General features: G+C 39.3%; 3 protein-coding genes across 3 annotated transcripts; 1 reads left to right on the top strand and 2 right to left on the bottom strand.

Moving 5' to 3' along the window:
• Positions 1 to 1075: 1075 nt before the first annotated feature.
• LOC145476641 (uncharacterized) lies at positions 1076 to 7616 on the top strand. The gene is made up of 4 exons (XM_081455412.1): positions 1076 to 1974; positions 2623 to 3667; positions 4507 to 4755; positions 5572 to 7616. Exons 2-4 carry the CDS (start codon positions 3547 to 3549, stop codon positions 5601 to 5603), a joined length of 402 nt encoding a protein of 133 aa, XP_081311538.1. The 5' UTR covers positions 1076 to 1974; positions 2623 to 3546; the 3' UTR covers positions 5604 to 7616.
• Positions 7617 to 8258: 642 nt separating this feature from the next.
• LOC145476640 (uncharacterized) lies at positions 8259 to 9440 on the bottom strand. Its single transcript, XM_081455411.1, has one exon. It carries the CDS (start codon positions 9060 to 9062, stop codon positions 8433 to 8435), a length of 630 nt encoding a protein of 209 aa, XP_081311537.1. The 5' UTR covers positions 9063 to 9440; the 3' UTR covers positions 8259 to 8432.
• Positions 9441 to 10442: 1002 nt separating this feature from the next.
• Positions 10443 to 12658, bottom strand: LOC145476638 (uncharacterized; the record flags this gene model as incomplete). Its single annotated transcript, XM_081455410.1, has 3 exons — positions 10443 to 10561; positions 11786 to 11899; positions 12521 to 12658. Coding segments are annotated over 3 exons (371 nt in total), but the record flags the coding sequence as incomplete, so codon positions are not given.
• Positions 12659 to 13000: the final 342 nt, after the last annotated feature.

Here is a 13000-nt window from a genome sequence, read left to right as displayed (position 1 = left end):
AAAATCGCAAAGGGACCCATCGGTGACTTGCCCAAACGGAATATGATATACATGCAGATTATTTTGGGTCTATAACAATCATGAAAAGAAAAGTAAATGTACTCTAGAGTAGGTTTAGTTTCTTAGAAATGTACAATTAGGTAATTTTATGTCAAAAAATGAATTCGCACATCGCCAGTTAGCTGCACACAATCAAATGTTGGTTCTCCCGCGGCGACACTAAATCCAGCAAGTGTAAACATCCCACAAGTGTAAACATCCTACAAATGGACGGGGTGCTTCCAAGAAGAGGGCCTGGGTAGACAAAGAAAAGCAACAAGACATTACGGTTAAGCTTGGCAGCTTTACGGACAAAGGGAGTCTATTAACTGTTTCGGCGTTTTCTTGAACAGAACAATTAAAAAACCCTTAACAAATGTGTAAGACAAGTATGGAGTAATCGGTTGCTTATCATTTGTTAGAATAAATTGGTTAGGACGACCGTTGAATAATGGTAAGAGTTTTTCCAAAATCTGCAAACCTGGCGTTTACTATTTACAATTCGACTTCCCGTAATTGTTTTCGGCTGATAACCCTGGAAACTGGAAAAAATTAGCAAATGATAAAGAAATTTCCGCCGCTCGGTTCCGAATGGAAAAAAAGAGAGGACTGACTACCTCTAGAGGTAGTCTAAAACTTCCGAACAGATGTTAGTTTGTAAAAAGGACTGTGTCATTTAATTTTCAACCGAAATTTCAGGAATTTTTAAGGGCTAAATAATAAGCAACCGTCGCTTTTTAAGACATTATTTTAAATTTCAAGAAACGAAATCTCATTTTGCATTGCAAATTCAGTCGGGCGACTGAAGAATGATCATCTACAACCGCAGTTCAAATATGAATTATTTCATATATACTTCACATAATATATATATATATATATATATATATATATATATATATATATATATATATATATATATATATATATATCATTATGCATCATAATATCATGTATAAAAGCGGAAACTATCCCGCGGGGACCATCCCGCGGTTTGCGTTATCTGTCTACCGAGGCAGAAGGTTGAGGCGGATCACACAAACGAAGGCCTCGATGATTAGTTTTATTGCGATGCGAAATTCGGCGACTAATGAAATAGCAGAAACCGTATAAATGAAGAGCTTTAACAGGGGTATATACATTTGTACACGAAATCTCAAATGTAAAGGCTCATTCCAGCCTTACTAATAAATAATGGTAATTGGACTGAGTGGAGTCCAATTCGGTCGATCTGTAATCATACCAGTACGACCGCGAAGCGGGAGTCCGATTTGTTAATCACGAGTATGATTACAGACTGAATCGGACGACGCGAAGCCCTGTTACCAATTAATCAAAACTATGACAAAATTCGAGAAGCGAACAAACCATCGATTGAGCGCTGAACGGTTAAACGTCGTTATGAATGCTGAAAAACACAGCAGTTTACGCAACAGAGTGCACCGCAACAGCGCGCGCAAAATGACGCGTACTGTCCAATTACAAGCATCACGCGTACACTGTCCAATGAATGCTCAAATCGGGCTACTGGTAGCCAATCACGTTCGAGAATTTTGTTATAGTTTTGATTATGCATGCAATTTGATACCTTCTATGTAATAATTAACGTATACTCAATGTCGGTCTCTTTTGAGCTTTTAAAGTTCTTATGCATTCATCATTCTTATGTGGGCAGGCGTCATATTGTCAAGTCCGTGATCAGTTACCCAACCCGTGTTTAGGAGAAAATTACTAAATGCCCTTACTAATTTCAAGACCATTGAAAACACTTAAGATAAAGTGAGCACGTACATACTCCACCTACCCTTCTATGCTGACGTCTTAACTCTTGGATATTCATTTCACTTGCAGATCTTAAGGTGCAATATGGGAGACTTCACTATGTGGCTAATTCCATTGCTAATTGTCGGAGTGGTGGCGATCGAGGATCTTCCAGTAAGCCGGCGGAGCTCGTTTTAAAGTACTCATATAATTATACTGATCTACAAAGAAACATAGGCCTACGCCGTTAACGATTAACAGAGCTAGTTCAGTCCTAGGATCCCAGGCTTGATGCATTTCAAAAAACCTGCAGACACTAATTTCCGTACTTGCACATGAAGTGTTTAGAACGTTTGGTTTGTTTGTTTGTTTGTTTGTTTGGTTGGTTGGTTATTTGTTTTTAAGCCCTATTCAAACCAGTGGAGGGCGGGAGCGACGCGCTCGTGTGGCCCCAAACAAAATTGGTGTTCCTAAAGATTAAAGAAATTGGCTCAGTCTACAAGAAACCTGGTAAACTACCTGCGCATAAACTAGCTGCGCCCTAAACATAGTTTATGAAAAGATTTTGTTGATGGTCTTATCGATGATGATGAAAGAGTAGCTTCTTCTAAACAACATACTCAATTCAAGACTAGAGTACAAAACCCTACCCTATTTATGACCAAAGTGGCCAAAACCTATACCCTGTTTGTGACCAAAACGGCTAAAAAACCCGGCCTCTGGGGCTGCACATACCTATATAGCCTATATAACGGAGTACCCCCAGGGGAATTTCAGTCAATCAGAAGCAAATGTGAACAAACGTCATTAAATCTTTTGCAGATGGAACGCAGATATATGCAAGAGGACGCAGGCCACAAATATCTGATACAAGACGAACTGAAGAGGAGAAACAAAATGATTCTGGTTATTTCCTTTTAACAGAATTCGGTTCTGAATGCCAGTCTTACAAAGTCCTAGATTAAGCTTTATTTTATGTAAACCCCTGTAAACGAGCTATCGAATGCGCAAGAGTGATGAGCTGAGGGTGGGAGGGTGGATGGCAACCAGGGGTAAGCATGACTTTATTTGACTATATACAAAGAGCGTCGACGGGAAGTCGCAGTTTACCTAAACTTTCACTCGTTAAGCTGCCATTGCCTCTTTAAAGGAGCTCAGTCACGGTATTTTGGTAATTGAAGAAAACCTGAAAATAGTAGTTTATTAAAATAGAAAGAAACATCAAAGAGATAATAATAAAACATAAAGGAACAAGGACGGTTAAGGATGGAGAGGATTAACACGGATTAAAAACGTCAAATTTGAAAAACTTAGGCTAATTTTTTTCAGGACGCGCAAACCGTGACGTATCTCCTTTAACTCATTTCATCATTGCTTTTTGAGTGGGTTTAAACATTAACTCAAGATGTAAGTTCAATGTTGGCCAATACCTGGGGTGTAAGGGTGTTTTTGCACAATTAAGAGATTATTACAGGTCATTCATGCTATGGTTGCATTTTTCTCAATCGCCAATCAACGTAGCGTTCTCTCATGTTAGAGGCATGTTACAGAAGTGATTTCAAATGGTTCAAAAAATCAGATCCGTGGATTGTGATTGGTAGCCTACGATCCAATGTTGGGTTCTATTTATCTTATTTGCAGATAAGATAGCAAGACAGTAGCGAAAACGCAATCGTTAATTGTTTTTTTTTTACGCATGTCATTGAAGAGTACAGTGATATCACAGTTATCCCTTTGCAATGTGTAATGTTGTTGTTTTTAGATCAATTTGCAAACTTAGACAAGGACAGAGATGGATTTGTCACCAAAAGTCAATTAGAAAAGTTAGGAATCAAGTGGGCGAATGTCGCTGTTTTCGACCTGAATAGTATGTATGGCAGAGAATAAATCAGCAAAACTGCAATAATGTCAAAGACAATTTACTTTTCACAAGTTTTCTTCCCATTTCGAAAGTTCAGTTTATTCAATTATTTATTTATATCGATTTATCTACTTATTTATTTATTTATTTATTTATTTATTTATTTCATGATTTATTGACAAATTTTAGTCAGGGATGCCCAGTTCAGCAATGCTGGTTTAAATAGGGCCCTGAGTTACTTACTAAATAATTAGTTCCCTTGCCACTGCCCTTCGAATACCACGAGGGACAGAATAGTTATGTACACGGGCTTACTTAACAAATGAAAAACAAAGCCACGTATAGAGTTTATGACTGGTGTGAGATCCAGGAGCTATCGAGATATCTTCATGTCCACATCATGGCTTCAAATATCTTGAGTGGTTCATGTAATCAAGTTGCTTGGGTTTCATGTGTTTTGCGAAATATAACTGCAAGCTACGCAGGTAAAACAATATAACAGATTTTCATACACTGTATTTGTGGGAGGCGCGATGGCCTCGGCTCTTCTCCGGATCGAGCGGTCCGGGCCGGAGACATTGTGTCGTGTCCTTAATTGGGAAAGACACTTAAGTCTCACAGTGCCTCTCTCTACCCAGGCGTGTAAACGAATACCGAGGAACTTAAGGCTGCCTAGGGTAACCCTGCGATGGACCAGCATCGCATCCAGGGGGAGTAGAAATACTCCTAGTCGCTTTATGCTACTGAACCGGGATAATCTCCGGCCTGATGGGCCTCTTGGCTCGTTTGCAGACTTAACTTTTGCCTTTATAGACTCTCTTTAACCATGACGATGTTTCCTCCAGGTGACAGAAAACTGTCTCGGGCTGAATTTAATATCCTGGTCCTGGTGAGTAAAGATGTCAAGGAGACAAATTATTTGAACCACTTCAGAGCTCCTGACACAAACCACGATGGGTTCGTCACGGACCAAGAGTTAAAAAATCGAATGACAGAACTTGGAAGAGCTGAAGGAAAAGTTGGAACTCTGGCTACTGCCCAACAAATGATCCGAGACAACGACAAAAACGGCGACGGAAAACTCGACTACTACGGTAAGTGAAGTATGACGTAACTGAAACCTTCTTGCGAACATCTCCCGGGAGGGGACTCTTATATATAGGATAGGGTAAACATCGTGTCCTTCAGGGGTTAAAAAAGCGTGTTTGGTACCTATTAGGGTGTTCAGCCTCAAAAGGTCCACAGCAGGAGCTTTCGCGGTACCTGTTAGGGTATTGAGCCGAAAAAGAATATGACAGGAGATAATGTGTCGCCTTACAATTGGTACCTCATGGAGGTGGAGCAAATTTCAAGTCACCCCTACAAAACAGGGTCTTGCTATCTCTTAGAGGTTCTTCTCAAAATTTCCGACGAACACCGCCGTCTTTTTTATATGGGAGTATCCCCCCCCCCCCCCGGGTCGAACACATGCACCGCCATAGCAAAGACTTTTACAGCGTAACACAGTTTTCATAGCAAGAAACAAACAGAGCGTGTAGGAAGTACAATGATTGTTTGCCATTCCGGTTGAAAGGTGCAGTAGATCTATCGGTCCGTTTGGTTAATGTCGAGTACCTTTTGAGTTACTCCTCCTTTACTCGGTTGGAAAGGGGCGTCATGTGAACAATTTTTCCTTTATCAGCCCTTCGTTGAGTGCCTTTACATTCAGTGGGATGCCATGCGACATATTAGTGTGTGATATGGTCTTTGCCTAGGTATCATATTAACTCAGATTAATCCAATGGCAGAGTTTTTGTGTGTGTGTTTTGATACATTTTATTCTTCTAGCTGCCAATAGATTTCAGAATTCTGTCTGATATAGCATAGAATTCCTTTTCAAATCTAATTGTGAATTCATATTTCGTTTGCAGAGTACAAGAAGGCTTTTTGTAATAAAGGCTGAGATAATAGGCATCATTTGTGTGACTCCAAGCAAGCAGCTGGAAGACTCTTTTTAGTGTTTTCCTTAATTTATTTAGAGGAAGACAGATTAGGATGCTCTCTACATTTATGTCGGGTGTATTTCGTAATGTTGTGGGTAATAATGTTTTAAGCTTAGCAGTAAACAAGTAGCACGTTAATGAGCCCAGCATAAGTGGATTCGTATTATATATGTTCGATAGACACAAAGTTTGTGGCATCGGAGCTGATAATATATAATTTTGTATTTTTTTAGCAACTACACTGTAGTTTACAAGAGCAATTACTTTACTAAAACACCTACTTTACAAGATTTCATGAGGGTCTGCATGGGGATCTTGCAATCACAGTTATCAATATATTTTTTTATATCTCAAAACTCAGCTACCACGTAAAAAAAGATTCATTTTTCAACTTTCAGTGGAAATTTTAAACAATTCAAAGTTGTCACTGCATCTCAAATCGCAGCTATAAGCCATTTTTCAACTGACAGTGAACATTTTGACCAATTCAAACTTATTACTAAAATTTTGACCAAGGCAAAGTTATTAGTAGATCTCACATCTCAGCTGTCAGTTAAGACGCGCACATTTCTCATTTGGAAGCTGAAATTTGGCTAATCCTCTGTTATTTGTTATACCCCATGCAGGCCCTCTTCATTTCTTGAAAGGTACACAAAATGGGTACAGCATGCACACATGATCACTTAATTACCTTAAGTAATAACTTTTTGGTCAACAGCTTACAGTATTTCCGCAGACTTCCTCAAAATAGAAATGGTAACATGGAAACGTAGCCAGATTTTCGCCTGTTGTTTCACTTCACCGAAGAAGTTGTAAAACAAAACAAGCAGCGATTTTTGTGACTTGGAAAAAATTCTCAACCTTTTAAGTTGGAAATTATATTTTTGTCGATATGAAGGCAAAAATCAGTCTTTGTTTACACACTAACCGAGTGCTAATCGCCTAATATACATATGTAGGAAACGTACAAAGCAAAAGAAAAGAGGAAAAACTACATTTTTCTTACACCACTTCTACGACATAACCGTTACCAAATTCCATTTTCTCTACCTAAATCATCTTATAACTAGTACGTTAGAGCTCGGGGAAAACAAAGTAGACAAACAATGCCACGTGCATTAAAAGCAAATGTATTCTGTAGGAATACTGTAAAGCATGTTAAAGGCAAATAATATCGAACTAAAATTGTACTGCTTTTCCCAGATTCTTGTTCGTTTTATTTATACAGTTTGGTATGTATTTATGTGTAGTATTCAGTTCTTTGTAATAAATGTACCTTTGTTAGCAGCGATTCTTATTGTTTCGTGCCAGCTTTCAAATAACTAGACCCTATCAATAAGCATCGAATCCACTGGTTTATAGGGAGCTACAAAAGTAAACCATGAAAGCGAAAAGGAAAATAATAACATGCAACGTTTTTCCTCCCTCGGTTTCGTTATGTAAAACGAAATAAAACCACAGAATTACTTGCAGCTGCTCAATTTTCTTTTAGAAAATACTAGAAAGCTAGAAACAAAGGTTCCTGCTGTGTTGCAAAACCTTGAACGGTCTTTAAAACAGCTTTTCTTTTCTGAGGACGGCTCCACTGTTAAAACAAATTGACCCTAAAATGAGACAAGTATGGTCAGAGCGGACAATTTTTTAGACTAAATTAAAGGAAACTGTTTCAGTATTAATGATAAAATTTAGTGCAGATATCAGCGAGTTCTAATTTGTATTTGGAATTTCAATTTTAGTGCCGCTATTTTTATTGCTAATATTGACAGCTACGTGACGTAATAGCATCTGCTTAAGTGCATTCCCCGGTATGATATAGCGATATCAATTGTTTTAAACATTTCAATGTGTTTGCAATTTAAATTAGCAAGTTTCTCAGGTATAATTTTGCTTCTCATCGCGATTATCGGGCTTTTTGTTTCAGCAGTGAAGTTTTCCCTAAATTACGTTCGCTGTACCTCGTTAGTGCTCTTGCAATATAATTTAGTAGTTCTCACGAAATTTAAAAAAAAAAAAATGCTTCTGTGTTTTGCTTTGGTGAAAAAAGTTATGGAATAATGAGAAAAACTATTTTACTTTAAAAATCAATAGTTTAAAGATTAAATCTACAGAGGTTATGTCTACCATTTTTTGTAGGTGAAGGCGTTTTCCTTATTATGCGGATACCGCTATTAGCCTCACAAGCCGCCCACCCCCCGCCAGCATCATTGAAATTCCCACCAGTTACACCAGAACAACCCTGACCATTACAGTGCGAACCTCTTCCCTCTTCGGCTTCCTTTGAGTAGATACCGCTACCTCCCCAAGTGTACCCTCCACCTCCACCGGATGCACCATTATCTTCTGACCCCCCTCCCCCTCCCCATCACCAAACCCTCCCATTGCTCCTGGGGTTCGTCCCCAGCTGTACTCGCTGTTTATGCCGCCAGTTCGACATCGAGCTGTGCATCCGTAGGCCAGGGAATTTATTACGCAATTATATACTGCCTAGACTATTCAAATAGATAACTATGATTTTTTTGATTATTAAAAGTTGTTTTTATCTCGTTTATTCCTCTCTTCGCTTACCATTCCAACGGTCTCCTGCACTGGTATATCAATCATATAATTGATCTGTTGTCATTTGAATTAGTCTCTACAAGATTTTGCAAAAAGACAGCTTGACTAATTAACGGTCTAAACCACATAAGTAATGTTCTTTGCTTTCATGAAAAACGTTATTGAATGGCCAGAGAAAATGAAACTCGTCACTTTAAAGATTAAAAGTCTGGAAGCTACAGATTTTTTGTTTCCTAGGCAGACAAGGGAACAATTTTCACAAGCCCAGCATCATTGCTATTCCCTCCAGTTACACCGGAACAACTTTTGCCTCTACAATACGAGCCCCCTCCCCCTCCGGCTTGTCGTCGATTATTGCCACTACCTCCCCCAGAGTACCCTCCACCACCCCCTGATCCTCCATTATCCTCTGAGCCCCCTCCCCCACCACCAAATCCTCCCACCGCTCCTGGGGGTGGCCCTCCGTTGTACCCGCTGTTCATGCTGCCGGCTCGACCTCCAGTCCAGCCTTGAGCACGTGACCCGCCTCGTTCTCCGTGTTCTTTTCCTACTCTCGCACACCCTTGTGCATACCAGCCTGCACCAACTCCTCCATGGTAGTTAGCACCTGCAGTGTTGCATTCACCCGGCTGCCCCCCAGTACCTCCGCTCCGAACATTGGATAAATCTCTCCCCTCACTACTAGTGCCATTTGTTCCCGCCTGACCATCCACACCGTTAAATCCACTTGAAGCACCCCCTCCTCCTCCGGCGGCTAACAGAAACACATTGCCGGTAGTATAAACAAAACTGCCTCCGCCTCCCCCGGTACCAGCATTGTCCTCCACAGACAGTCCTAACATAGCTGCTATCTTGTTAGTCATTTGTCCTCCTTTCACCTCCACTGAGTTTCCTCCTCTCTGTCCCACCACAATATTCAGCGTTGTTCCTTTATTTAGTTTGAACTTGCCCTCAATGTACGCTCCCTTGCCGCCATAGTAAGTTCCCGGATTGTATCCATAGTTGTACGAGTGAGTTCCTCCCCGGGCTCCCCAAACTCTGATAAGATAGCGGGCGGTTATAGGAACGGTGAATTTCTGAATAGTTCCAAATCGCCCACTACGCCCACGCGTTGTAAATGTCGAATCAACTAAATATATAAGAGAAAAATGGAAATTATTAATACCTTATTTAATAGTGTAAAACCTTATCCTTTACGACTGGATAACCCCAGAGGAATACAGAGTTGAAATTTAGACAACTAAGTTAGTGTCCTGCAGTTCTTATATTTTAACAAGGCCATTGCAGAATAATTTGCTTTCCTATTTCATGAGAATCGTAAGATCTAATAACGTAGTAATTAAAGAGCTATTTTTTTCTCAGGTATTCTCTTCCAACCAAGAGGAAATGAGGGACAGAGAGGGAGTCTCCCAGTCCAGGCCTTGGGATACGTCAATTCGCTAAAGTTATTTTAGGGTTGCCGAAATCAGCGGGAGTGCATTAATTTCCTTTTACGTCCGCATGATACCATTCTTTAGGTCATCAGGCAATTTAGAAACTGCGATTTACGGGGAAATACGCTTTGTCAGAAGGACTGGTTCTAAATATGTCATCAGCTTCTCTGAGTATTTTTTGCGATCGAGGCTACTATCAACCATAGATGCATCGAGACCTCCAGGTGGAGAAAACAAGAGAAAATAATTATATCTATAAGCAACAAGAGAAGTATACACAGACTTCCAAAAGCCATGTTACAATGAATTTTACACAGTTAGACTGGGCTAAAAAATTGTAGACATAATAATACGTTAAAATGGACTAAAACTATTAGTTGACACTCTTAATTTGTCAATTAAGTGATTTTATGACACCCTGTCTTCCCTCCATCCCCTGACTGGACCAAGAAAGCCAAAATTAGTACATTCCATGCCTTTTCAACTTTCAAAGAAGAAACTTTATTACCGTTATAAACACACATAAGTAAATATATAAAGTTTAACTTTAGCACAATTAGTAGAAATTATTCGAAGTAACTAATTAAGAGCTAAACTAGCCGAGTAACTTATTAACTAACTTACAACCTTACAAATCGGCTGGCAATAAAGCTAACAGGGAAAAAAAAAAAATGAAAAATAGGCAACAAGTAAATCTTAAACATCGGGGTAAGAATTTAAAAGATTTGCTCAATACTTTCATTCACGTTGTCCCAACAATTAAATAGAAGCTACAAAACGTATACGAAAATAACTTCAGGCATTAAGACATTAACCTGTTTGGCAACGTGGTCCTCCGAATCCCGGTGCACAGCTGCACGTGAATCTATTCACTCGGTCGGTGCAAGTTCCACCGTTCAGACATGGGTTACTTGCGCACTCATTGATATCTGATTCGAAATTAAAAAATATATATATTAACAAAAAACCATTTCAGAATGACCTGTCATTGGTCAAGGGCGTCGATGTTTCTCGTGACATCAGAAAAGTGGTATGACCATGAGCCGGAAACAGTTACAGAAAGCGAGGATGTCACGATATTATGGGACATGCCAATACACACAGACAGGAAAATAACAGCCAACAGACCCGATATAGTGATTAAAGACCACAAAACGAAAACCTGTAAATTTATTGACATGGCAGTACCATCAGAGAGAAACACATCCGTGAAAGTCACTGAAAAACTATCCAAATGTAAGGACTTGGAAATCGAAACAAGCCGAATGTGGGGCATGAGAACGGAAACGATACCAGTTATCATTGGAGCACTTGGAGCTATCAAAAAGGGACTAGAAACTTATCTTGAAAGAATTCCCGGCCAAATAAGCATCAGTGAACTGCAAAAGATAACCTTGCTAGGTACAGCACACATTTTGAGGAGGGTGCTATCAAGCTAAAAACTGGCTATCCCCTAGTGCCCCAGGACCATGGTTTGGTCTTGGCCCCAAGGACACTAAGCAAACGTTACGTGAGGACGATAATAATAATAATAATAATAATAATAATAATAATAATAATAATAATAACAAAAAGAAAAGAATTCGGTATGACTTGTCATTGCTCAAGGGCCTTGATGTTTCTTTAACTGGAACCGCGTATTGACGATGTGTTTCTCAATTTTATCGCACTAACTAGTGCCACATGTTTCCTTAAATCCAACATGGCATATCCAACACGGTGACTGCTTGGAAATGATGTCGTCAATTCTACGTCAGATCACGTCATCGTTTAACGTTATAGACCTTAAAAGAAATATCCTTGGATATGCTCTAAATCATCAAATTTTCATTGTAATACCTTTATTGTTCTAAGAGATACATGCCTAGGGCATCAAAAGACCCCTTGCAGCTCCCCTCCCTCGCGTTCCAAAAAGACCAAAAAGAAACAAAAATAAAAACTACATATGCTAAGGAGTCCGGGGTGAGCAATAAAGCTGGCAAGGGAAAGAAAATGAAAAATAGGCAACAAATGAATCTTCAAGTTTTAAAATAATTAGGCACTGTGGTAAGAATTTAAAAGATTTGCTCAATACTTTCATCCACGTTGTCCCAACAATTAAATAGAAGCTACAAAACGTATACAAAAATAACTTCAGGCATTAAGACACTAGCCTGTTTGACACTGCGTTCCTCTGAATCCCGGTGCACAGCTGCACGTGAATCCATTCACTCGGTCGGTGCAACTTCCGCCGTTCAGACATGGGTTACTAGCGCACTCATTGATATCTGATTGGAAATGAAAAAAAAAAAAAAAAAAATAATGAAAACGAAAGAATTCAGAATGATTTGTCATTGGTCAAGGGCCTTGATGTTTCTTTAATTGAAACCGCGTATTGACGATGTGTTTCTCAATTTTATCGCACTAACTAGTGCCACATGTTTCCTTAAATCCAACATGGCAGATCCAACACGGTGACTGCTTGGAAATGATGTCGTCAATTCTGCGTCAGATCACGTCTTCGTTTAACGTTATAGACCTTAAAGGAAATATCCTTGGATATGCTCTAAATCATCTAATTTTCATTGTAATACCTTTATTGTTCTAAGAGATACATGCCTAGGGCATCAAAAGACCCCTTGCAGCTCCCCTCCCTCGCGTTCCGAAAACACCAAAAAAGAAACAAAACTAAAAACTATATATGCTAAGGAGTCCGGTGTGAGCAATAAAGCTGGCAAGGGAAAGTAAATGAAAAATAGGCAACAAATGAATCTTCAAGTTTTAAATTAATTAAGCGCTGTGGTAAGAATTTAAAAGATTTGCTCAATACTTTCATCCACGTTCTCCCAACAGCTAAATAGAAGCTACAAAACGTATACAAAAATAACTTCAGGCATTAAGACACTAACCTGTTTGACACCGTGTTCCTCTGAATCCCGGTGCACAGCCGCACGTGAATCCATTCACTCGGTCGGTGCAAGTTCCACCGTTCAAACATGGGTTACTAGCACACTCATTGATATCTGATTGGAAATGAAAAAAAAAAAAAAAAAAAAAAAAAATGATAATAAAAACAAAAGAATTCAGAATGATTTGTCATTGGTCAAGGGCCTCGGGGTTTCTTTAATTGAAACCGTGTATTGACGATGTGTTTCTCAATTTTATCGCACTAACAAGTGCACATGTTTCCTTAAATCCAACATGGTGGATACAACACAGTGACTGCTTGGAAATGATGCCGTCAATTTTGTGTCAGATCACGTCATCGTTTAACGTTATAGACCTTAAAAGAAATATCCTTGGATATGCTCTAAATCATCTCATTTTCATTGTAATAGCTTTATTGTTCTAAGAGATACATGACGGGGCATCAAAAGCCCCCCTCTCAG

This window comes from Orbicella franksi, unplaced genomic scaffold (genome assembly GCF_964199315.1).
Source record: "Orbicella franksi unplaced genomic scaffold, jaOrbFran1.1 SCAFFOLD_770, whole genome shotgun sequence".
Classification (NCBI taxonomy): Eukaryota; Metazoa; Cnidaria; class Anthozoa; order Scleractinia; family Merulinidae; genus Orbicella; species Orbicella franksi.
Note: the sequence above shows the minus strand (reverse complement) of the source record. Positions and strands in the feature narration are given on the sequence as shown.